The sequence below is a fragment of the Cherax quadricarinatus genome, unplaced genomic scaffold (genome assembly GCF_038502225.1).
Source record: "Cherax quadricarinatus isolate ZL_2023a unplaced genomic scaffold, ASM3850222v1 Contig419, whole genome shotgun sequence".
Lineage (NCBI taxonomy): Eukaryota > Metazoa > Arthropoda > Malacostraca > Decapoda > Parastacidae > Cherax > Cherax quadricarinatus.
The window spans coordinates 102,501-126,024 of NW_027195445.1; the positions used below are offsets into that span (position 1 = coordinate 102,501).

Consider the following 23,524-nt stretch of genomic DNA (forward strand, 5'->3'; position numbering starts at 1 on the left):
ATGTACGTACATGTACACTTGTGGTGGCTTGTAACAGTCACATGTACGTACATGTACACTTGTTGTGGCTTGTAACAGTCACATGTACGTACATGTACACTTGTGGTGGCTTGTAACAGTCACATGTACGTACATGTACACTTGTGGTGGCTTGTAACAGTCACATGTACGTACATGTACACTTGTGGTGGCTTGTAACAGTCACATGTACGTACATGTACACTTGTGGTGGCTTGTAACAGTCACATGTACGTACATGTACACTTGTTGTGGCTTGTAACAGTCACATGTACGTACATGTACACTTGTGGTGGCTTGTAACAGTCACATGTACGTACATGTACACTTGTTGTGGCTTGTAACAGTCACATGTACGTACATGTACACTTGTGGTGGCTTGTAACAGTCACATGTACGTACATGTACACTTGTGGTGGCTTGTAACAGTCACATGTACGTACATGTACACTTGTGGTGGCTTGTAACAGTCACATGTACGTACATGTACACTTGTGGTGGCTTGTAACAGTCACATGTACGTACATGTACACTTGTGGTGGCTTGTAACAGTCACATGTACGTACATGTACTCTTGTGGTGGCTTGTATCAGTCACATGTACGTACATGTACACTTGTGGTGGCTTGTAACAGTCACATGTACGTACATGTACACTTGTGGTGGCTTGTAACAGTCACATGTACGTACATGTACACTTGTGGTGGCTTGTAACAGTCACATGTACGTACATGTACACTTGTGGTGGCTTGTAACAGTCACATGTACGTACATGTACACTTGTTGTGGCTTGTAACAGTCACATGTACGTACATGTACACTTGTGGTGGCTTGTAACAGTCACATGTACGTACATGTACACTTGTTGTGGCTTGTAACATTCACATGTACGTACATGTACACTTGTGGTGGCTTGTAACAGTCACATGTACGTACATGTACACTTGTGGTGGCTTGTAACAGTCACATGTACGTACATGTACACTTGTGGTGGCTTGTAACAGTCACATGTACGTACATGTACACTTGTTGTGGCTTGTAACAGTCACATGTACGTACATGTACACTTGTGGTGGCTTGTAACAGTCACATGTACGTACATGTACACTTGTTGTGGCTTGTAACAGTCACATGTACGTACATGTACACTTGTGGTGGCTTGTAACAGTCACATGTACGTACATGTACACTTGTGGTGGCTTGTAACAGTCACATGTACGTACATGTACACTTGTGGTGGCTTGTAACAGTCACATGTACGTACATGTACACTTGTGGTGGCTTGTAACAGTCACATGTACGTACATGTACACTTGTGGTGGCTTGTAACAGTCACATGTACGTACATGTACACTTGTGGTGGCTTGTAACAGTCACATGTACGTACATGTACACTTGTGGTGGCTTGTAACAGTCACATGTACGTACATGTACACTTGTGGTGGCTTGTAACAATCACATGTACGTACATGTACACTTGTGGTGGCTTGTAACAGTCACATGTACGTACATGTACACTTGAGGTGGCTTGTAACAGTCACATGTACGTACATGTACACTTGTGGTGGCTTGTAACAGTCACATGTACGTACATGTACACTTGTGGTGGCTTGTAACAGTCACATGTACGTACATGTACACTTGTGGTGGCTTGTAACAGTCACATCTGCGTACATGTACACTTGTGGTGGCTTGTAACAGTCACATGTACGTACATGTACACTTGTGGTGGCTTGTAACAGTCACATGTACGTACATGTACACTTGTTGTGGCTTGTAACAGTCACATGTACGTACATGTACACTTGTGGTGGCTTGTAACAGTCACATGTACGTACATGTACACTTGTGGTGGCTTGTAACAGTCACATGTACGTACATGTACACTTGTGGTGGCTTGTAACAGTCACATGTACGTGCATGTACACTTGTGGTGGCTTGTAACAGTCACATGTACGTACATGTACACTTGTGGTGGCTTGTAACAGTCACATGTACGTACATGTACGTACATGTACACTTGTGGTGGCTTGTAACAGTCACATGTACGTACATGTACGTACATGTACACTTGTGGTGGCTTGTAACAGTCACATGTACGTATATGTACGTACATGTACACTTGTGGTGGCTTGTAACAGTCACATGTACGTACATGTACACTTGTGGTGGCTTGTAACAGTCACATGTACGTACATGTACACTTGTGGTGGCTTGTAACAGTCACATGTACGTACATGTACACTTGTGGTGGCTTGTAGCAGTCACATGTACGTACATGTACACTTGTTGTGGCTTGTAACAGTCACATGTACGTACATGTACACTTGTGGTGGCTTGTAACAGTCACATGTACGTACATGTACACTTGTGGTGGCTTGTAACAGTCACATGTACGTACATGTACACTTGTGGTGGCTTGTAACAGTCACATGTACGTACATGTACACTTGTGGTGGCTTGTAACAGTCACATGTACGTACATGTACACTTGTTGTGGCTTGTAACAGTCACATGTACGTACATGTACACTTGTGGTGGCTTGTAACAGTCACATGTACGTACATGTACACTTGTGGTGGCTTGTAACAGTCACATGTACGTACATGTACACTTGTGGTGGCTTGTAACAGTCACATGTACGTGCATGTACACTTGTGGTGGCTTGTAACAGTCACATGTACGTACATGTACACTTGTGGTGGCTTGTAACAGTCACATGTACGTACATGTACGTGCATGTACACTTGTGGTGGCTTGTAACAGTCACATGTACGTATATGTACGTACATGTACACGTGTGGTAGCTTGTAACAATCACTTGTACGTATATGTACGTACATGTACACTTGTGGTGGCTTGTAACAGTCACATGTACGTACATGTACGTACATGTACACTTGTGGTGGCTTGTAACAGTCACATGTACGTACATGTACGTACATGTACGTACATGTACGTGCATGTACGTACATGTACGTTCATGTACGTACATGTACACTTGTGGTGGCTTGCAACAGTCACATGTACGTACATGTACGTTCATGTACGTACATAAACGTACCAGCTAGCCTCGGAACACACTGTAAAATATTTTTTTTCTCTTTGCAAGACTTCGGCAATGTTGCTAGCAATATTTTTAGCAACTTATGCATAAGAGTTTGTTTGGTTGTGAGGATTATGTTTACCACAGGTGTTGGATGGTGGACGCAGGTGTTGGTGGACGCAGGTGTTGGTGGACGCAGGTGTTGCTGTGTGAAGATCAACAGCTAATATCTACAACTTTATCTCTCCCCTCCCCTCTGTCTCCCTCTCTCCCCTCCCCTCTCTCACCCTCTCTCCCCTCCCCTCTGTCTCCCTCTCTCCCTTCCCCTCTGTCTCCCTCTCTCCCCTCCCCTCTGTCTCCCTCTCTCCCCTCCCCTCTGTCTCCCTCTCTCCCCTCCCCTCTGTCTCCCTCTCTCCCCTCCCCTCTGTCTCCCTCTCTCCCCTCCCCTCTGTCTCCCTCTCTCCCCTCCCCTCTCCCTCTCTCCCCTCCCCTCTGTCTCCCTCTCTCCCCTCCCCTCTGTCTCCCTCTCTCCCCTCCCCTCTGTCTCCCTCTCTCCTTCCTCTCTATTTCTGGGGGAAGAGAGAAGAGCTACCAGGCTGGTACCATCACTGGAGAGGGTACAGAAAAGAACTACCAGGCTGGTACCATCACTGGAGAGGGTACAGAAAAGAACTACCAGGCTGGTACCATCACTGGAGAGGGTACAGAAAAGAACTACCAGGCTGGTACCATCACTGGAGAGGGTACAGAAAAGAACTACCAGGCTGGTACCATCACTGGAGAGGGTACAGAAAAGAACTACCAGGCTGGTACCATCACTGGAGAGAGTACAGAAAAGAACTACCAGGCTGGTACCATCACTGGAGTGGGTACAGAAAAGAACTACCAGGCTGTTACCACCACTAGAGAGGGTACAGAAAAGAACTACCAGGCTGGTACAATCAGTGGAGAGGGTACAGAAAAGAACTACCAGGCTGGTACAATCACTGGAGAGGGTACAGAAAAGAGCTACCAGGCTAGTACCATCACTGGAGAGGGTACAGAAAAGATTACCAGGATGGTACTATCACTGCAGAGGGTACAGAAAACAGATTACCAGGATGGTACTATCACTGCAGAGGGTACAGAAAAGAACTACCAGGCTGGAACCATCACTGAAGAGGGTTTAGAAAAAAACTACCAGGCTGGTACCATCACTGGAGAGGGTATAGAAAAGAACTACGAGGCTGGTACCATCACACTGGAGAGGGTATAGAAAAGAACTACCAGGATGGTACTATCACTGGAGAGGGTATATAAAAGAACTACCAGGCTGGTACCATCACTGGAGAGGGTATAGAAAAGAACTACCAGGATGGTACCATCACTGGACAGGGTATAGAAAAGAACTACCAGGCTGGTACCATCACTGGAGAGGGTACAGAAAAGAACTACCAGGATGGTACCATCACTGAAGAGGGTACAGAAAAGAGCTCCAAGGACAAAGAACTTTGTCCTTGGAGGCAAATAGGGGAATGTATGAAAGTATAGTATTACCAACGCTCTTATATGGGTGTGAAGCATGGGTGATGAATGTTGCAGCGATGAGAAGGCTGGAGGCAGTGGAGATGTCATGTCTGAGGGCAATGTGTGGTGAGAATATAATGCAGAGAATTCGTAGTTCTGAAGTTAGGAGGAGGTGCGGGATTGCCAAAACTGTTTTCCAGAGGGCTGAGGAAGGGTTGTTGAGGTGGTTCGGATATGTAAAGAGAATGGAGCGAAACAGAATGACTTCAAGAGTGCATCAGTGTGTAGTGGAAGGAAGGCGGGGTAGGAGTCGGCCTAGGAAAGGTTGGAGGGAGGGGGTAAAAGAGGTTTTGTGTGCGAGGGGCTTGGACTTCCAGCGGGCATGCGTGAGCGTGTTTGATAGGAGTGAATGGAGACAAATGGTTTTTAATACTTGACGTGCTGTTGGAGTGTGAGCAAAGTAACATTTATGAAGGGATTCAGGGAAACCGGCAGGCCGGACTTGAGTCTTGGAGATGGGAAGTACAGTGTCTACACTCTGAAGGAGGGGTGTTAATATTGCAGTTTAAAAACTGTAGTGTAAAGCACCCTTCTGGCAAGACAGTGATGGAGTGAATGATGGTGAAAGTTTTTCTTTTTCGGGCCGCCCTGCCTTGGTGGGAATCGGCCAGTGTGATAATAAAATTAATAAAAAATATTATTATAATTATTATTATCTCTGTAAGTACATGATGTAACTTATACAGACCATAGCTGACATCAGTGGTATATTATTTAGAAAGCTACTCGTTATGCAGAGCACATCGAGCAAATTAGGTTAATTTTGTCCTCAGAATGCGACCCACACTGTCGACTAACACCGAGGTACCTACTTACTCCTAGGTGAACAGTGATACCAGGTGCCTTAAGGAAACACGTCCTTATGTTTCACCTGTACCGGGAATCGAACAACGAACCTCAATGCGCCAGCAATCGAGCTATGGAACACCTCAGGTTTAATACAAGGAAGAATATAAGCATCTTCAGTTCTTAGGTCCAAGAGCTGTTTGCCAGCAATCCTTCTTCCAAGTAAATCATAGGCCTAAATCTAACAATGAAAAAGCACAGCCTACCCAAAGAAATAATTGATTAGTTGGTTTGTTGTCCGTGGCAGCGGCGGCCATACTTCTAACGTCACTTCCTGACACTGGCCATATATAAGTGGATGGTCAGGGAAACACCTGTCAGTAGCTGAATACTCTCTCTGAGGCACTCAAGTACACTACACACGACACTGCTGTTCTCCCACTTTGCAGATATGAGGTAAGTGGAGGCACCTTTATCGACAGAAGCGGTAAGGTTAGGCTAGGTTTCTAAGTTAGGTTTAGTGAGGTTTCTAAATAACAAAAATGCACATTGCCGTGAGTGGAACAATTCACAAATAACCCGCACATAGGAGAAAGGAGCTTACGTCGATGTTTCGACCCGACTTGGACCATTTACAAAGTCACACTAACAAAAAAGAGAGGAGGGAGTATATATAGGCCAGCAGACAGGGACGGGACATGAGAGATAGTAGGAAAGGAGGAAGAGAGGTAGTGGTAGAGGTAATGATAGTAATAGTAGTGTAGATGAATGGTTAAGAGAACCAATGTTCTCCTTTGTATGGACGGATGAAGCCACTTTGTTGAGAAACGTTTCCTCAATAAAGATACCCAAGTGTTGCACATGTGTCTAATTTATCAGTAGTAGTAGTAGTAGTAGCAGCAGTCGTAGTAGTAGTAGTACTAGTAGTACTAGTAGTGGAATCAGTCCAAGACTAAGAAGGAGGAGCACTGCAAAGGAGCTAAGGGCACATAAGGGAGCTAGGGGCCCACAAAGGGTAGGAACAAGAACACAGAGATGGGAAAATAATATTAATGGACCAAATACCCAAGGTAAAAGAAAAAAATACAGAGATAGAATAAAGAGGAAAGGGGAAGGGGAAAAGAGAATCAGGTTAAGTCGCAGGTGTTCTGAAGTTTGGAGCATTTTACAAGATAATGGGAAATTAAGTCATCTACAGAGACAAATCCGCGACTAAGATTTATATAAGGAAAGTTATGTATAAGGGAGGATTCAACAAGACGGCGACTGTGAAGGTTAGACGTAGGGTAGATAGTTTTAGCAGAAGACTAGTCAATGGGATGACTGTGATCTCTAACATGACAGAAAAGAGCAATGGTGGTGTCGGCAAGCCTAACACTACTTTTGTGTTCCTTAAGTCTGTCAGAAAGAAAACGGCCAGTTTCTCCAAAATACTGAAGAGGACAAGAGGAACAAGAAATACAGTAGACACCAGGAGCATCTAGAGAGGTAGGAGAGGTATGAACTAGATTGTTGAGAAGAGTGTTAGTCTGGCGAAAAGTAAGTTGGATGTCTAAGGAACGGAGTGAGTTGTTGAGATCAGAAAGACCGGAAATATAGGAAAGGCAGAGGACAGGAGAGTTAACAGGAGTAGAGCGTTTGGGAGAGAAGAAAGTCCGTTTAGCACAAATGGAAAGGGTAGCCAAGAGAAGATTAATTATGAAGAGTGGAAATTTCTAATTCAAGGATCTGAGGATCACAAATAAGGAGAGCACGGAGAAAGGGGGAGATAAGAAAACTTTTCTTAACAGAGGAAACATGATAAGAAAAGTAGTGAATGTACATGCCACTGTGCATAGGTTTGTGGTAAACGGAAAATGCGAAACCTGTATCTGAGCGGTGGACATGAACATCAAGGGGAGGAAGAATTTAATTAGATTCCCATTTAACTTTAAACTTAATGGAAGGGGCAAGATTATTAAGGGCATCTTCCTACTATTGATATTCGCCCTTCACTCTGGCTCAGCTATGTAGATGGCATTTTTGCTCTTTGGTCTCATGACTCTAGACCAGTTTCAGCCCATGGACCACCAACTCAATTATAAAAATATCGTGGACCATTTCATTTTTTGAGTAATGATATATAAAGGCAAATCAAAGACAACAGACAGTTTGATTTGGAACATATTTTTTATAAACAGAAATTTGAGAAGTTATAAAAAATAATAAATATTTAACATTTTGGACTGAAATATATTTCAGAAAAATTATCTGGAAATATATGAATACATATATAACATTTTCTGTGAGATTTCTTTCTAACAAACAATTTTGAAATTATAAAGTATTCTGCGAACATTTTTCTACGAAATTTGATTATTTCACTTTTCCTTGTAACCAGACTTTTGAGCCTCTTCTTACTGATAAGCTTTTGAATGTTAGGATTGGTACTTGATAATGTTAGGATTGGTACTTGATAATATTAGGATTGGTACTTGATAATGTTAGGATTGGTACTTGATAATGTTAGGATTGGTACTTGATAATGTTAGGATTGGTACTTGATAATGTTAAGATTGGTACTTGATAATGTTAGGAGTGGTACTTGATAATGTTAGGATTGGTACTTGATAATGTTAGGAGTGGTACTTGATAATGTTAGGATTGGTACTTGATAATGTTAGGATTGGTACTTGATAATATTAGGATTGGTACTTGATAATGTTAGGATTGGTACTTGATAATGTTAGGAGTGGTACTTGATAATGTTAGGAGTGGTACTTGATAATGTTAGAAGTGGTACTTGATAATGTTAGAAGTGGTACTTGATAATGTTAGAAGTGGTACTTGATAATGTTAGAAGTGGTACTTGATAATGTTAGAAGTGGTACTTGATAATGTTAGAAGTGGTACTTGATAATGTTAGGAGTGGTACTTGATAATGTTAGAGTGGTACTTGATAATGTTAGAAGTGGTACTTGATAATGTTAGAAGTGGTACTTGATAATGTTAGAGTGGTACTTGATAATGTTAGAAGTGGTACTTGATAATGTTAGGAGTGGTACTTGATAATGTTAGAGTGGTACTTGATAATGTTAGAAGTGGTACTTGATAATGTTAGAGTGGTACTTGATAATGTTAGAAGTGGTACTTAATAATGTTAGAAGTGGTACTTGATAATGTTAGAGTGGTACTTGATAATGTTAGAAGTGGTACTTGATAATGTTAGGAGTGGTACTTGATAATGTTAGAGTGGTACTTGATAATGTTAGGAGTGGTACTTGATAATGTTAGGAGTGGTACTTGATAATGTTAGGAGTGGTACTTGATAATGTTAGGAGTGGTACTTGATAATGTTAGGAGTGGTACTTAATAATGTTAGAAGTGGTACTTAATAATGTTAGAAGTGGTACTTGATAATGCACAACGAATATCGCTTTCTACTGCAAGCCTATTCCTCTATTTGGACTTAATTAATGTGCAACAAATATGAAAATCCATTCTCACACATGTAAGCTGACGCAAATGGCAAACGAAATCTTACTGCATGTGTTGACAAACTTGAGTAACAATCGTACTGGCCCAAAAATTTTCCATGGTAGACCGCTGGTACACATCTTTAGCTGCCAAATAATTTTTCAGGTTCAAGAACTCCTGCACAACGTCTGGAACACCAGTGGTATTACCCAACAAATTTACCCAATCCAAACCATTTACTCCTAAGAAATTGCTAATAATTTCTAACACATCCTGAGCCTTTGTGGTGTTATCAGCTCTTACAAAATAGAAACTCGTCTTTAAAGTCTCCCTCAGCAACTCGTCTTTAAGTCTCCCTCAGCAACTCGTCTTTAAGTCTCCCTCAGCAACTCGTCTTTAAAGTCTCCCTCAGCAACTCGTCTTTAAAGTCTCCCTCAGCAACTCGTCTTTAAAGTCTCCCTCAGCAACTCGTCTTTAAAGTCTCCCTCAGCAACTCGTCTTTAAGTCTCCCTCAGCAACTCGTCTTTAAAGTCTCCCTCAGCAACTCGTCTTTAAAGTCTCCCTCAGCAACTCGTCTTTAAAGTCTCCCTCAGCAACTCGTCTTTAAGTCTCCCTCAGCAACTCGTCTTTAAAGTCTCCCTCAGCAACTCGTCTTTAAAGTCTCCCTCAGCAACTCGTCTTTCAAGTCTCCCTCAGCAACTCGTCTTTAAAGTCTCCCTCAGCAACTCGTCTTTAAAGTCTCCCTCAGCAACTCGTCTTAAAGTCTCCCTCAGCCATGTATCGTGCAAATACGAATAGCTGAGAAGAGTGAGACATCACTTTATTCATCCAACTGTACGACAAACACTGGAGATTTCTTTATTTCATCCACAACTTATTCACGAATGTTTTGTGAGATCTCATTTATCCGTCTCAACACTGTATCATTACAAACTGATACATCACTCAGCGTCCATGCTGCGTCCTCCTCGCCGACAACAAGCCTCACTGTTTCTTTCGCACAGGATAACACAAGTTTCTCCACAATCCTATGAGGCTTCTTGGCCTGTGCGACTATGTCTGCGACACTGTAAGAAGCGTGCACTGCATTGGTGTTTTTTTCATAGAATGTACCTGTCGCATCAAGGCGCTGCCCAGTGAACAGTGATAACTGCAGCACGAAATAATCTTTATCCTAAATTGTGGTGGCACTTTTCGAGATGAAGTTTAAGCTTAGTTGGCTTCAGTGAGTCTTTCCCCAAAACTTTGAAACAAATAACACACCGTGGTAACTCCACGCAAACTTTCGTTTAATTAACATTCATTCCTGCCAATGTCATACATCTATATCTATGAACATTATAACGAAATATATTTATTATATGTCGAGTTTGACATTAATAAATATATGAAAAACAGAAGATAATAACATAGGAAATAATATAACACCATCAGTTTCATAGACAGCATAAACCAGCACAACACAGCAGCACAGCACAGCACACAGCAGCACAACACAGCACACAGCAGCACAACACAGCACATAGCAGCACAACACAGCACATAGCAGTACAACACAGCACACAGCAGTACAACACAGCACACAGCAGCACAACACAGCACACAGCAGCACAACACAGCACACAGCAGCACAACACAGCACACAGCAGCACAACACAGCACACAGCAGTACAACACAGCACACAGCAGTACAACACAGCACACAGCAGCACAACACAGCACACAGCAGCACAACACAGCACACAGCAGCACAACACAGCACACAGCAGCACAGCACAGCACACAGCAGCACAACACAGCACACAGCAGCACCACACAGCACACAGCAGCACAACACAGCACACCGCAGTATAACACAGCACACAGCAGCACAACACAGCACACAGCAGCACAACACAGCAGCACAGCACAGTACACAGCAGCACAACACAGCACACAGCAGCACAACACAGCACTCAGCAGCACAACACAGCACACAGCAGCACAACACAGCACACAGCAGCACAACACAGCACACAGCATAACACAGCACACAACAGCACAACACAGCACACAGCAGCACAGCACAGTACACAGCAGCACAACACAGCACACAGCAGCACAACACAGCACACAGCAGCACAACACAGCACACAGCAGCACAACACAGAACACAGCAGCACAACACAGCACACAGCAGCACAACACAGCACACAGCAGCACAACACAGCACACAGCAGCACAACACAGAACACAGCAGCACAACACAGCACACAGCAGCACAACACAGCACACAGCAGCACAACACAGCACACAGCAGCACAACACAGCACACAGCAGCACAACACAGTACACAGCAGCATAACACAGCACACAGCAGCACAACACAGCATTAACCAGCACAATACAGCACAGAGCAGCAAAACACAGCATACAGCAGTACAACACAGCACACAGCAGCACAGCACAGCACACAGCAGCACAGCACAGCACACAGCAGCACAACACAGCACACAGCAGCACAACACAGCACACAGCAGCACAACACAGCACACAGCAGCACAACACAGCACACAGCAGCACAACACAGCACACAGCAGTACAACACAACACAGAGCAGTACAACACAGTACAACACAGCATAAAGCAGCACAACACAGCACACAACAGCATAACACATCACACAGCAGCACAACGCAGCACACAGCAGCGTAATACAGCACACAGCAGGATAACACAGCACACAGCAGGGCAACACAGCACACAGCATCACAACACAGTACACAGCAGAATAACTCAGCACACAGCAGCACAACACAGCACACAGCATCAAAACACAGTACACAGCAGCTCAACGCAGAAGGCCAACACAGCACATATCAGCACAAGACAGCACACACCAGCATAGCACAGCAGCAAAACACAGCACACTGTAGAAAAACAGAGCACACAGCAGCACAACACAGCACACAGTAGCACAACACAGCAGCAGAACACAGTGCATACCAATACAACACAGCACACAGCAGTACAAAACAGCACATAGCAGCACAACACAGCACAGAGTAGCACAATACAGCATAAAGCAGCACAACACACCACACAGCAGCATAACACAGGACACAGCAGCACAACACAGCACAAAACAGCACACACCGCCACAACACACCACACAGCAACACAACACAGCAGCACAAAACAGCAGCACAACACAGCACACAGCAGAAAAACACAGCACCACAACACAGCACACAGCAGCACAACACAGGAAGACAACAGAGCAGCGCAACACAGAAGCACAACACAGGACACAGCATCACAACACAGCACACAGCAACATAACACAAGACACAGCAGCAAAACACAGCATTACAACGCAGCAACTCAACACAGCAGCACAAAACAGAAGCACAACACAGCAGCACAACACAGGAGCACAACACAGGAGCACAGCAAAGCAGCACACTGCAGCAAAACACAGCATAACAAAACAGCAACACAACACAGCAGCACAAAACAGCAGCACAACACAGCACACAGCAGCACAACACAGCAGCACAACACAGCAGCAAAACACTCTAGTAATTTGCCTACCGCCCAATAAGCCTGACCTCAATTGTAGGCAAATTACTAGAGTCAATTATAGCTGAGATTATAAGAAGCAATCTCGATAAGCATAGCTTGATTAATGATACTCAGCATGGATTCACAAGAGACCGGTCTTGTCTAACTAATTTATTAACTTTCTTCAGTAAAGCTTTTGAGGCTGTTGACCACAATAAAGAATTTGATATTATTTACTTAGATTTTAGTAAGGCATTTGATAGAGTTCCGCACCATAGACTGTTAAACAAAGTGGCAGCTCATGGCATTGGGGGAAAAGTGCTCTCGTGGATCGAGTCATGGCTCACTGACAGGAAGCAGAGAGTGTCCATAAATGGGGTTAAATCCGAGTGGGGATCTGTAACAAGTGGCGTTCCACAGGGATCAGTCTTGGGCCCGTTGTTGTTTATAATATATATCAATGATCTTGATGAGGGAATTACTAGTGATATGAGCAAATTCACCGATGACACAAAGATAGGTAGGATAATTGATTCAAACGTAGATGTTATGGAACTTCAGGAGGATTTAAACAAACTCTATTCTTGGTCAGAAAAGTGGCAGATGCAGTTCAATGTAGATAAATGCAAGGTTCTGAAGCTTGGGAGTGCCCATAACCCTAGTACTTATAAGTTAAATGATGTAGAACTTAGCCATACAGATTGCGAAAAGGACTTGGGGGTTATGGTGAGCAGCAACCTTAAACCAAGACAGCAATGCCTAAGCGTACGTAATAAGGCAAATAGATTACTGGGATTTATATCAAGAAGTGTAAGCAACAGAAGTCCAGAGGTCATACTGCAGCTTTATACATCATTAGTAAGGCCTCACCTAGATTATGCAGCTCAGTTCTGGTCTCCGTATTACAAAATGGACATAAATTCGTTAGAAAACATTCAGCGTAGGATGACTAAATTAATACATAGCATTAGAAATCTTCCTTATGAAGAAAGATTGAAGACTCTTAAGTTACATTCACTTGTTAGACGAAGAATGAGGGGAGACCTGATCGAAGTGTGTAAGTGGAAGATAGGTATTAATAAAGGGGATATTAATAAGGTCTTGAGGATGTCTCTCCAAGAGAGAACCCGCAGTAATGGATTTAAATTAGATAAGTTTAGATTTAGAAAGGACATAGGAAAGTATTGGTTTGGAAATAGGGTAGTTGCTGAGTGGAACAGTCTACCTAGTTGGGTTATTGAGGCTGGGACTTTGGGTAGTTTCAAATCTAGGTTGGATAAGTACATGAGTGGGAGGGGTTGGATTTGAGTGGGACTTTCACATCAGAGCTTGTTTCTTGGGTGGCATTGAGAGTTGGGTTGGGCAAATGTTTTGTTAGTGGGATGAATTGTAAAGGACCTGCCTAGTATGGGCCAGCAGGCCTCCTGCAGTGTTCCTCCTTTCTTATGTTCTTATGTTCACACAACATCACAACACAGCAGCACAGCACAGCAGAACACTACACCACTCACCAGCACAACACAGCACACACCAGCCGAGCACAGCAGCACACCACAGCACACAGCAGCACAACACAGTACACAGCAACACAACACAGCACACTACTGCACAACACAACACACAGCAGCAAAACACAGCACACAGCAGCACAACGCAACACACACATTACATCACAGCACTCAGCAGCACAACACAGCACACTGCTGCACAACACAACACAGTAGCAAAACACAGCACACAGCAGCACAACGCAGCACACAGCATCACAACACAGTGCAGAGCAGCAAATCACAGTAGAATAACACATCACTCAGCCGCACAACACAGCACACAGCAGCAAAGAGCAGCACACAGCATGACAACACAACAGACAGCAGCACAGCATGACAACACAACACAGCAGCACAACACAGCGCAAAGCAGCACAACGCAGCACACAGCAGTACAACACAGCATACAGCTGCACAACACAGCACGCAACAGCACGACACAGCACACAGCAGCACAAAACAGCACACAGCAGTAGAACACAGCACACAGCAGCACAGCACAGCAGCACAGCACAGCAGCACAACACAGCACACAGCAGTACAACACAGCTCACAACAGTAAAACACAGCACACAGCAGCACAACACAGCACACAGTTTCAAAACACAGTACACAGCAGCACAACGCAGAAGGCCAACACAGCACACAGCAGCACAAGAGGGCACACAGCAGCACACCACATCACCACAACACAGCAGCACAAAGCAGCAGCAAACACAAATCACACAGCAGCACACACAGCACAGGAGTACACACAACACAGCAGAGCACAACACAGCAGCACAAGCAAACAGCACAACACATGAGCACAACACAGCAGCACAACACAGCACACAGCATCACAACACAGCAGCACAACACAGCAGCAAAACACAGGAACACAACACAGCACACAACATCACAACACAGAAGGACAACACCGCAGTACAACACAGCAGCACAACACAGCAGCAAAACACAGGAACACAACACAGCACACAGCAGCAAAATACAGCATTACAACACAGCAACACAACACAGCAGCACAAAGCAGCAGCAAAACAAATCACACAGCAGCACAACAAAGGAGCACAACACAGGAGCACAACACAGCAGCACAACAAAGGAGCACAACACATGAGCACAACACAGCAGCACAACACAGCACACAGCATCACAACACAGCAGCACAACACAGCAGCAAAACACAGGAACACAACACAGCACACAACATCACAACACAGAAGGACAACACCGCAGTACAACACAGCAGCACAACACAGCAGCAAAACACAGGAACACAACACAGCACACAACATCACAACACAGAAGGACAACACCGCAGTACAACACAGCAGCACAACACAGCAGCAAAACACAGGAACACAACACAGCACACAACATCACAACACAGAAGGACAACACCGCAGTACAACACAGCAGCACAACACAGCAGCAAAACACAGGAACACAACACAGCACACAACATCACAACACAGAAGGACAACACCGCAGTACAACACAGCAGCAGAAAGCAGTACATATCAGCACACCACAGCACACCAGCCGAACACAGCAACTCAACACAGCACTTCACAGCACACAGCAGCATAACACAGCACACAGCATCAAAACACAGTACACAGCAGCACAACGCATAAGGCCAACACAGAACACAGCAGCACAAGACAGCACACAGCAGCACAGCACATCAGCACAACACAGCACACAGTAGCACAACACAGCACACAGCAGCACAACACAGCACACAGTAGCACAACACAGCAGCAGAACACAGCACACAGTAGCACAACATAGCAGCAGAACACAGCACACAGTAGCACAACACAGAACACAGCAGCACAACACAGAACACAGCGGAACAACGCAGAAGGCAAACACAGCACACAGCAGCACAAGACAGCACTCAGCAGCACAGCACAGCAGCACAACACAGCACACAGTAGCAAAATACAGCAAACAGCACCACATCACAGCACACAGCAGCATAACACAGGACACAGCAAAAGAACACAGCACAAAACAGCACACAGCTGCACAACACAGCACACAGCAGCAAAACACAGCACACAGCAGCACAACACAGCATTACAACACAGCAACACAACACAGCAGCACAAAACAGCGACACAACACACAGCAGCACGACACAGCAGCACAGCACAGGAGCACAACACAGGAGCATAAGACAGCAGCACAACACAGCACACAGAAGCACAACACAGGAACGCAACACAGCAGCACAACACAGAAGCAAAACTCAGCACACAGCATCACAACACAGTACACAGCAGCACAGCAGCACAACACAGCACAGAGCAGTACAACAGAGCACACAGCAGCACAACACAGCACACAGCAGCATAACACAGCTCACAGCAGCACAACACAGCACACAGCAGCACAACACAGCACACAGCAGAACAACACATCAGCACAACACAGCACACAGCAGTACAGCACAGCACACAATAGCCCAAGACAGCACACAACAGCACAGCACAGCAGAATACAGCACACAGTAGCACAACACAGCACACAGCAGCACAACACAGCACTCAGTAGCACAACACAGCGCACAGCAGCACAACACAGCAGCACAACTCAACACACAGTAGTACAACACAGCACATAGCAGCACAACACAGCACACAGTAGCACAGTACAACATACAGCAGCACAACACAGCACATAGCAGCATAACACAGGACACAGCGGCTCAACACGGCACAAAACAGCAGCACAACACAGCACACAACATCAAACACAGCAGCACACCACAGCACACACAGGTACAACACAGCACACCAGCGGAACACAGCAGCTCAACACAGCACTTCACAGCACACAGCAGCACAACACAGTACACAGCTGCACAACACAGCACAACAGCTGCATAACACACAACACAACACAGCAGCACAGCACATAGCTGCAAAACACCGTACACAGCAGCACAACACAGCACACAGCAGCAAAGCACAGTACACAACAGCACAGCACAGCACACAGCATCACAACACAGCACACAGAAGAACAACACACCATCACAATATAGCACACATCAGCACAACACAGCACATAGCAGCACAGCAGCCATACACAGCACACAGCAGTACAACACAGCACACGGTAGCACTACACAGCACACAGCAGCACAACACAGCACACAGCAGCAAAGAGCAGCACACAGCATGAGAACCCAACACACAACAGCACAGCATGACAACACAACACAACAGCACAGCATGACAACACAACACAACAGCACTACACAGCAGCACAACACAGCACGCAGCAGCACAGCACAGCAGCACAACACAGCACACAGCAGTACAACACAGCACACAACAGCACGACACAGCACACAGCAGCACAACACAGCACACAGCAGCACGACACAGCACACAGCAGTAGAACACAGCACACAGCAGCACAGCACAACAGCACAACACAGCACACAGCAGTACAACACAGCACACAGCAGCAAAACACAACACACAGCAGCAAAACACTGCACATTGCTGCACAACACAGCACACAGCAGCACAAAACAGCACACAACAGCACAGCACAGCAGCACAACACAGCACACAGTAGCACAACAGATCACACAGCAGCATAACACAGCACACAGTAGAACAACACAGCAGCAGAACACAGCACACGTCAATACAACACAGCACACAGCACAACAACACAGCACACAACAGCACATCACAGCATCTAGCATCAGAACCCAGCACCTAGCAGCACAACACAGCACCTACCAGCACAACGCAGCACACAATAGCAAAATACAGCATACAGCAGTACAACATAGCACACAGCAGCATAACACAGGACACAACAGCAGAACACAGCACAAAACAGCACACAGCTGCACAACACAGCACACAGAAGCAAAACACAGCACACAGCAGCACAACACAACATTACAACACAGCAACACAACAAAGCAGCACAAAACAGCGGCACAACACAACACACAGCAGCACAACACAGCACACAACAGCGCAACACAGGAACACAAAACAGCAGCACAACACAGCACACACCAGCACACACCAGCGCACAGCAGGACAATACAGCAAACAGCATCACAACACAGTACTCAGCAGCACAACACAGCACACAGCCGCACAGCACACAGCTGGACAACACAGCACACAGCAGGAAAACACAGCACACAGCAGCACAACACAGCATTAAACACAGCAACACAACACAGCAGCACAAAACATCAGCAGAAAACAGCAGCACAAAACAGCTCACAGCAGCACAACACAGCAGCACAACACTGAAGCAAAAGACAGGAGCAAAACACAGAATCACAACACAGTACACAGCAGCACAACACAGCAGCACAAATCAGCACACAGCAGTACACCACAGCACACACTAGCACAACACAGCACACACAAGACAAGCACAGCAGCACAACACAGCACATAGCAGCACAACACGGTACACAGCAGCAAAACACAGCACACTGCTGCACAACACAGCACACAGCAGTACAACAGAACACAGCAGCAAAGCACAGCACACAGCAGCACAAGACAGCACACAGCATGGGAACACAACAGAGAGCAGCACAACACAGCAGCACAGCATATCAACACAACACAAAAGCACTACACAGCAACACAAAACAGCGCACAACAGCACAAGACAGCACGCAGCAGCACAACACTGCAGCACAACACAGCACACATCAGTACAACTCAGCACACAGCAGCGCAACACAGAACACAGCAGCACAACACAGCACACAGCAGTACAATACAGCACACAGCAGCACAACACAGCACACAGCAGCACAACATAGGACACAGCAGCAAAACACAGCACCAGCAGCACAACACAGCACAACACAGCACACAGCAGCACAACATAGAACACAGCAGCAAAACACAGCACCCAGCAGCACAACACAGCACACAGGACACATCAGCACAACACAGCACACAGGACACATCAGCACAACACAGCACACAGAACACAGCAGCATAACAACTGATCAGAAATATTTCAAACTAATCTTATCTTCCTCCCAGCTTCCTTTTATATTACATTTTATATTAGAAAAGCAAATTAGCTTCCAGCACTCCTGTGTAGACGAAATTAGCTTCCAGCACACCTGTGTAGACGAAATTAGCTTCCAGCACACCTGTGTAGACGAAATTAGCTTCCAGCACACCTGTGTAGACGAAATTAGCTTCCAGCACACCTGTGTAGACGAAATTAGCTTCCAGCACACCTGTGTAGATGAAAGTAGCTTCCAGCACACCTGTGTAGACGAAATTAGCTTCCAGCACACCTGTGTAGACGAAATTAGCTTCCAGCACACCTGTGTAGACGAAATTAGCTTCTAGCACACCTGTGTAGACGAAATTAGCTTCCAGCACACCTGTGTAGATGAAAGTAGCTTCCAGCACACCTGTGTAGACGAAATTAGCTTCCAGCACACCTGTGTAGACGAAATTAGCTTCCAGCACACCTGTATAGAGGAAATTAGCTTCCAGCACACCTGTGTAGACGAAATTAGCTTCCAGCACACCTCTGTAGATGAAAGTAGCTTCCAGCACACCTGTGTAGACGAAATTAGCTTCCAGCACACCTGTGTAGACGAAATTAGCTTCCAGCACACCTGTGTAGATGAAAGTAGCTTCCAGCACACCTGTGTAGACGAAATTAGCTTCCAGCACACCTGTGTAGACGAAATTAGCTTCCAGCACACCTGTGTAGATGAAAGTAGCTTCCAGATCACCTGTGTAGGACGAAATTAGCTTCCAGCACACCTGTGTAGACGAAATTAACTTCCAGCACACCTGTGTAGAGGAAAGTAGCTTCCAGCACACCTGTGTAGGACGATATTAGCTTCCAGCACACCTGTGTAGACGAAATTAGCTTCCAACACACCTGTGTAGACGAAAGTAGCTTCCAGCACACCTGTGTAGACGAAAGTAGCTTCCAGCACACCTGTGTAGACGAAATTAGCTTCCAGCACACCTGTGTAGATGAAAGTAGCTTCCAGCACACCTGTGTAGACGAAATTAGCTTCCAGCACACCTGTGTAGACGAAATTAGCTTCCAGCACACCTGTATAGAGGAAATTAGCTTCCAGCACACCTGTGTAGACGAAATTAGCTTCCAGCACACCTCTGTAGATGAAAGTAGCTTCCAGCACACCTGTGTAGACGAAATTAGCTTCCAGCACACCTGTGTAGACGAAATTAGCTTCCAGCACACCTGTGTAGATGAAAGTAGCTTCCAGCACACCTGTGTAGACGAAATTAGCTTCCAGCACACCTGTGTAGACGAAATTAGCTTCCAGCACACCTGTGTAGATGAAAGTAGCTTCCAGATCACCTGTGTAGGACGAAATTAGCTTCCAGCACACCTGTGTAGACGAAATTAACTTCCAGCACACCTGTGTAGAGGAAAGTAGCTTCCAGCACACCTGTGTAGGACGATATTAGCTTCCAGCACACCTGTGTAGACGAAATTAGCTTCCAACACACCTGTGTAGACGAAAGTAGCTTCCAGCACACCTGTGTAGACGAAAGTAGCTTCCAGCACACCTGTGTAGACGAAAGTAGCTTCCAGCACACCTGTGTAGACGAAAGTAGCTTCCAGCACACCTGTGTAGGACGAAATTAGCTTTCAGCACACCTGTGTAGGACGAAAGACACAAGTGATCAGCTCAGCAGTTCAGTGTCTACTGCACTAAACAACAGAATTGCGTCCAGGGGCGCGGCAGCTGACAGGAATCGAACTGGATAGGCCGACGCTCTCACAAACCTAAGAATAGCGATCTGATACCTCAGTAAGGAATCATTGAAGACTCTGTACTCCATACACTTCAGGCCCATATAGGAGTATGCAGCACCAGTTTGGAATCCACACCTGGTCAAGAACGTCAAGAAATTAGAGAAAGTGCAAAGGTTTGCAACAAGACTAGTCCCGGAGATGAAGGGATTGTTCTACGAATAAAAAGTTAAGGGAAATCGGCCAGATGACACTGGAGGACAGGAGGGTCAGGGGAGACGTGATTGCGACTTATAAAATTCTGCGAGGAATTGACAAGATGGACAAAGGCATGATGTTTCAGAGATGTGACACAGAAACGAGTGGTCACAATTGGAAGTTGAAGACTCCTATAAGTCAAAAGGATGTTAGGAAGTATTTCTAGAGTCATAGAATTGTGAGAAAGTGGAATAGCCTAGAAAGTGAAGCAGTGGAGGCAGGAACCATACATAGTTTAAAGACGAGGTATGATTAAGCTCATGGAGCAGGGAGAAAGAGGACCTAATAGGAATAATTGACGAGGCGGGGCCAGAAGCTATGAATCGACCAATGCAGCGACAAATAGGTGAGTACAAGACGTCACTAGCCAATTGCCTCAACACACAAGAGTTCACGTGATAACACGGGCGAATCCATTATCCGACCACTCCTGTTCACGCTGGTCAATGGGCATATCGCTGATACACACTTTATTTTCAGTAAATTTAAGACTGTATGCACCAATCTTTAGTATATTACCAAATATAGTGAACATTCTGTGGACTACTCAAAATGTTACCATGGACCACAAGTGGTCCAAGGACCATCAGTTGTAAACCACTGCTCTAGTCTCTTTCAACCATTTCTTGATTCTCTTAATAATCTTACCCTTTCCATTAAGTTTAAAGTTGAATGGGAATCTAATTCCTTGCTTCCTTTCCTTGATGTTCATGTCCACCGCTCAGATACAGGTTTTGCCTTTTCCGTTTACCACAAACCTATGCACAGTGGCATGTACATTCATTACTTTCTTTTCTTATCATACTTCCTCTGTCAAGAAAAGTGTTCTTATCACCCTCTTTCTCCCTGCTCTCCGCACTTGTGATCTTGAGTTTCTTGAATGAGAAATTTCCACTCTTCATAATTCATTTTCTAGTCTTAGCTACACTTTCCATTTCACAGACTCTGCCTTCTCATGTGCTAAACGGATTTTCTTCTCTCCCAAACTCTCTACTCCTGCTAACTCTCCTGTCTTCTGCCTTCCCTATATTTCCAGTCTTTCTGATCTCTACAACTCTCTCCGTTCCTTAGACATCAAACTTACTTTTCGCCAGACTAACATTCTTCGCAACAATCTATACTTCATACGTCCCCTCCTTCCATAGTTGCTCCTGGTGTCTACTCTGTTTCTTGTTCCTCTTGTCCTCTTCAGTACTCTGGAGAAACTGGCCGTTCTGTTTGTGACGGACTCAGGAAGCAGAAAAAGTAGTGTTAGGCTTTCCGACACCAACAATGTTCTTCTCTGCCATGTTAAAGTTCACAGTCATCCCAATAACTGGTCTTCTGCTAAAACTATCTACCCTACTTCTAACCTTCACAGTCGCCGTCTGGTTGAATCCTCTATTATTCATAACTTTTCTTATACGAATCTTAGTCGTGGTTTTGTCTCTGTCGATGCCTTCCTTTCCCATTATATTGTAAAATGCTCCGAACTTCAGAACACCCGTGACTTAACCTGATTCTTTTTTTCCCTTTCCCCTGTCCTCTTTCTCCTCTGGGTTTTCTTTCTTCTGCCTTGTGTATTTGGTCCATTATTATTATTTCCCCCCTCTGAGCTATTGTTCCTAGCCTTTGTGGGTCCCTAGCTACCTTGTGGTTCCCTAGCTACCTTGTGGGCCCCTAGCTACCTTGTGGGCCCCTAGCTTCCTTGCAGTGCTCCTCTTTCTTAGTCTTTGACTGACTCCACTAGTACTACTACCACCTCTATCACTACCTCGTTTCCTCCTTTCCTACTACCTGTCCTGTCCCGTCGCTGTCTGCTGGCCTATGTATACTCCCTCCTTTTCTCCTTTTTGTTAGTGTCACTTTATAAATTGTTCAAGTCGGACCGAAACATCGTGGTAAGCCCCTCTCTCCTATGTGCGGGTTATTTGTGAGATTTCTAAGTTAGGTTTGGTGAGGTTTTTAAGTTAGGTTTGGTGAGGTTTTTAAGTTAGGTTTGGTGATATTTCTAAGTTATGTTAGGTGTAGTTTCTAATGTAAGACGAGGTTTCTAAATTTCTTTAGGTGAGGTTTATAAGTTAGATTAGGTGAGGTTTCTAAATTAGGTTAGGTGAGGTTTCTAAGTTAGGTTAGGTGAGGTTCCTAAGGTTTCTAAGTTCCTAGGCTCTAATTCTGCCGTACATTAACATCTCCATTCAAGGCAACTGAAATGGCAGCTCTTGAGAATGTGTAGAGAACTTTTACTGCACATTTAAGGTCCGTCAAGCACCTTAAGTACTGGGAACGCCTGGAAGCACTTGACTTGTACTCAGTGGAGCGCAGACGAGAGAGATGTATCATAATCTACACCAGGAAAATCCTGGAGGGACTGGTTCCGAATCTGCACACAGAAATCACTCCCAGTGAAAGCAAAAGAGTTGGCAGGTGATGTAACATACCCCGGACACAATAAGTGTCCGGGGCCCAAGATTGTTCAACAGCCTCTCACCATGCATAAGGGGAATTACCAATAGACCATACCACGGGCGGGGATAGAACCCGCGATC

General features: G+C 45.1%; 1 protein-coding gene across 2 annotated transcripts in view; it reads left to right on the forward strand.

Annotated features, from left to right (window-relative positions):
* The first annotated feature begins 5,758 nt into the window (after positions 1-5,758).
* Positions 5,759-23,524, forward strand: part of LOC128703299 (lysozyme C-like) — a 45,660-nt gene continuing 27,894 nt past the window's right edge. For both annotated transcript variants that reach the window (XM_070080411.1, XM_070080412.1), the window contains exon 1: positions 5,759-5,871. In XM_070080411.1, the coding sequence (XP_069936512.1) occupies positions 5,867-5,871 (5 nt within the window). In that variant the 5' untranslated portion in view covers positions 5,759-5,866. The remainder of the gene's footprint in view (positions 5,872-23,524) is intronic.